Here is a 4536-nt window from a genome sequence, read left to right as displayed (position 1 = left end):
TTAATGCCTGTCCCTGAACACCAGTGTAGTTTTGTAGTCGATCCAAGAGTATTTTATGATCTATAGTGTCGAACGCGGCGCTAAGATCAAGTAGGACTAGTATTGAGATACAGCCTTGATCCGAAGCTAAGAGTAGATCATTTGTAATTTTAACTAGCGCAGTTTTCTTTTACCATCTGTTCAATCTCACCCTTAGTTAGCGGGGACTCCTGGGGCTTATTTCTGGGTGGGTTCACTGGGGCAGGTGGGAGGGTTACCACTGGAACACTTACAGTTTCACTACCTTTTGTGAGGTGATGCCACAGCTGCTGGGTCTCCAGGAGTTTCTCTGGACTGGTGTTCAGGGATGAACTTGTGTTCGTCATCTTGGCAAGGTGCTTCACATAACGTGAGATGCTGTTTTGTGGTGGGGTGTAAGAGGCTATTGGGATCCCTGGAGGCAGCCTGCACAAGGGCAGCATACTCTGCATCCACCTGGGTGAGAAGGTCTTTCTGCCCATGGTACTTTGCCAGAAGGCCATCAATGGAATCCCTCATGGGCTGTGTCCACCGAAAATGGTCCAGGACAAAAAGTAGACCCCCTACCTTGATGGAACCTGTGCGAGAAGCTCGTGGAGAGGGAGCAAAGGGCAGTGGTCTCATCTAAAAGAGAGGAAAAGGGACAGAAAAAAGAAATAATTTTCACTTTTATCTCTGAAATATCTGTAGTATTCATATAAATAAGGAATAATTAAGGGATGAAGATGTGAGCTGAATCACCTTGTACATTGGTGGGCTGTGCAGGCTGGATCATTGTTTGTGAGCCAGGAGAAGCCACACCAAATATGTCATCCTGGAGCATAGGGTAATTAATTTGGGTTACAATCAGTAATTACATATTTAGATTTTGTATTTTAGTGATTGGGGATATTTGTAAGTAACAGTCAAGTTTACCTGAGCAAAGTGTTCCTCCCTCACTTCCTCAGGTGTGTCATCAGGTGGGAAGGTCTCACTGAGAGCAGACGGCTGTGAGGACTGATGCTCTCCCTCCCCTGCAACAGGTACCTTCTGGGACTTGTGCTTGTCCCAGTCCAGGGGGACAGGACGACAACCAGGCTCCACATACTGCAGTCCAAACCTTTCTCTGGTGTCTGTCTGTGAGACAAGTAAGGCAGGGTACTTGGCCTGGCCTGTCACCACGTCTGAGAGCTTGTTCAGTTCCATGATCAGCACAGGATCAAAAACTGCAGGCAGCTTCACTCCAGGCTGCTTCAGGTCCACAAGGCGCTGGAAATTCCAGCTAGCCACTCCAATCATGCCCTGCGCCTGGAAAAGTTCTGTGGATACCTGAGTGCCTGTGACCCATCTCGCCTGATGGAAATGGAACCCCTCCTGCTGAGAGGTGCCTCTCACAGGGATCCACACGGGTACAGCTGCTGCCTCCCCCTTCACATGGTTCAGCTGGACCGTTCCACCATGCCTATAGAGGATCCCCTCTTCAATTTCTGGGTCACTGAGGCAGCCTCTATGGATGTGGACTCGCTGAATCCTCCACACCTTCAACATAGATGATTTGAACAGTGGCCCACCATCAGGATCGCATTCTAAAAAGAATCTTTGGAGAACGCTCTCCACTCTCTCCAGCAGCTCTTTGGGGTGTGGGACCCTATTGCGACAGTGCTCCATGATGTGCTTCTTTGTTGGATTTGCAGGCACTATCCCACAGAAGACATAAGCCTGCTTCAGTCTCTGTATGTCCGTCTGGTCCACAACACTAAAAGCTGCTGACAGAAACTTGCAGAAAGCACTGTGCAGTGGATGGTGCTCTGAAGTACACTCTCTGGAGAATCGCCGCATGCAGTGGAATAAGTCCAGCTTGATGTTGATGTCGCTATTATATTCTTTGCGGGAGGCACAGGTGTTGATGAGATGCCCAGAGGTTGCCGCAGTCACTATAGCCTCAGTGGTCTTCCAAGAATCCCAGAGGAGGTGCTCCTGGGGATCAGGGTTTGGGATCCTGAAGGCAGCACAGCAATCTCTGTTCCACACACAAAGAGAAGTGTATTTAAAATATTAAACATTCAAATAAATAGGATACATGTATTTGCTATACTATATTTTGTTTATTTTACAAATATAATATACTGTAGGTGGGAAGGAAAATGTGATGGCTGGTTCTTACCTGTCAACCCACTGGTAGTTGGCTTTTGGCAGTCCTGCAAAAATGTAACGATGGCACACACTTTCAGACTGCAGCATCACCCAGGACAAGATCATCCAGTTTTCATTCATCACAGCGTATGACGACATAGTACCTGATGCAAGCACAACCTTCCGGGCCACCTTGCGGGTATGGTCAGCCCTTAATACTTGTCCAAATGTGCCTTGAAGGAGCAGATTGAGTGTGCTCTCCTGCCTATGGTACTCCTGAATGAGGCAGTCAACCAAGTAGTGGGGTGAGACTGTTACTCCAAGCCATCCGGCCACATCACCATACCCACCAAATGGAGCAGGAGTATTTGCTGCTCTTAGTGCCCCTGTGATGGTCTGCTGACCATAAAGTCCACTGTCTCCATCCAGCACATTCTTAACAGTGGACAGGTAAGCCAGGTGTGCACGCTCATACCTGAGTTGGAAAGCTTCATTCAACTGATTGGCCATATCATTGGGAGACTTTGCTGTGTGCCGCAACTCATCCATCACAGGCTTACATATGGCCTTCTTGTGCGTTAGAAAAGCTGGAAAAATGTTGCAGAATCGACTTGGCAGCATCTCCATCCATTGCTGTTTGTCTGCAAACCAGTACTTTTTACAGACTTTACAGCTGAGCCGAGAGGCCAGGATGTAGTACTGGCTGCTTGTACCAATAATGACACGGGGTCGTCCAACTCCTGATGAGACAACTTGAGGATTCGGACAGCCGTTCAGACATGGCAGAGTGTAGTTGTTGCGGACTCTTTCCATAATGGAGTGATCTGGTTTCCAAATGAAGAATGGATGAAGTTGAAAGTATTTTGGTGATGGCAGCTTATAGACAGCATCAATAAGCTCAGGCTGAGGTGGGTAACGCCACAAAGAGATCATGTTCATTGGATGTCTCACCAGTCTAGAGCCTGGCCACAGTCCCAAGTTTTCCATTACTGTTTTCATCCAGATTCTCTGCTGGTGAGAGCAGTTCCATTGGCTTACATCCTGCTCATAGCCTGGCAGTGGTCGAAGTGCTGGCTTCTCCTCCAACTGAGTTGAGGGGTACCCAGCAGAGGCTGCAGGGAGTGCTGTGGGCGGAGTAGAGGCTGCAAGGAGTCCCGACTGGAAAGCAGCTGCAGGGGGGCCTGAGGGAGGAGTAGAGGCTATAGACTGTGCAGAGGTCACTGGGAGGAGGGCTGCAGGATGACATGGTTGACATTAGTCATAGAGGAGCATTACATTTGTTAAATATGTTAAATCTGTTTAAAATTTTATTAAGTAAAATTGTTACATTAAGTCCTTACATTGACAGAACATGGTTTCCTGCAATGGTCCCAAAGGCGATGTGGTCCTGCTTGCGATAACCCCAATTCAAGCAACTCTGGAGGTACTGGCAAAGGAATCCTCACTGGAGTGAATGGAATTGGTGAAAAACAATAACACTGATCAGAAACAGGCATATCCTTACAGTAGAGTCGGCATGTGTACACGTCCATATACTAACCTGGATGTGGAGATGCAGTAGCACTATATTCATCAGGCCGGACTGGTTTTAAGATTGTTGCTGGTGGTTTACGCCTCCCTAACACAGAAAAATGTAATGCCATTCTAATACCCTGTAGTACTGTCCCTTAGTAAATGTGTTATTACGTAGTAATGTAAATGCATGCAAACCCATAGAACCACATGTCAAGACTCTTTATAATATTAGAGGTGTGGTATGTTAATGCATTTCCATTACATGAGTAATTTACAGCTTCATGTATCAAAACGGATGCATCACTCTAGTCCAAATTAATACATATTTGTACATTTGCTGTACTTCTGCATTTTGGTACATACCAAACCTTTAAAGCAGTGGTCACCAACCTTTTCAAGCCTAAGATCACATCCCAAGTCCAAATGTAAACCAAGATCTACCACTTGCAGAAAATTATGAAAAAACAAGGCCACAATGTAGTTCTACTTTGGCATTCTTTGTTGCCTGTTAGTCACTAGCAAAATATTTATTTAACTTTACAAATAGTATATAACTATACAAACTGTCAACTATAATTCAACATTTTCAACAGTAATATAACATTGTTAAGTATATCCACAGGCTTATTACTCATATATAAACACAATAATCAGTCAATTACAGGCCTAAGCCAATAATGTACTGTTTCATTTTGCCTTTTAAAACATATTTCAAACACTTCAAAATGGTAAGTGCAACTAGCATACAAAATATTATGACAACAGTCATCCTTCAATTCTTCAAAAATATTTTCACACAAATTACAGACCTACTACTATTCATTACCTCAATAATCAATCAATTACAGGCCTAAAATAATCATGTACAGCACTGATTCTCTTTCCCTTTTC

At 45.1% G+C, this 4536-nt stretch overlaps 1 protein-coding gene across 1 annotated transcript; it reads right to left on the bottom strand.

Moving 5' to 3' along the window:
- Positions 1–279: 279 nt before the first annotated feature.
- Positions 280–3854, bottom strand: LOC130092582 (uncharacterized). The gene is made up of 6 exons (XM_056260484.1): positions 3671–3854; positions 3471–3574; positions 2162–3350; positions 934–2017; positions 760–832; positions 280–596 (listed from the first exon to the last, which is right to left on the bottom strand). Exons 2-6 carry the CDS (start codon positions 3481–3483, stop codon positions 280–282), a joined length of 2676 nt encoding a protein of 891 aa, XP_056116459.1. The 5' UTR covers positions 3484–3574; positions 3671–3854.
- Positions 3855–4536: the final 682 nt, after the last annotated feature.

This window comes from Rhinichthys klamathensis, unplaced genomic scaffold (assembly GCF_029890125.1).
Source record: "Rhinichthys klamathensis goyatoka isolate OS25496 unplaced genomic scaffold, OSU_Roscu_1.1 h1tg000176l_1, whole genome shotgun sequence".
Lineage (NCBI taxonomy): Eukaryota > Metazoa > Chordata > Actinopteri > Cypriniformes > Leuciscidae > Rhinichthys > Rhinichthys klamathensis.
The sequence above is the reverse complement of the archived record's forward strand: the minus strand, read 5'-3'. Positions and strand labels throughout refer to the sequence as shown.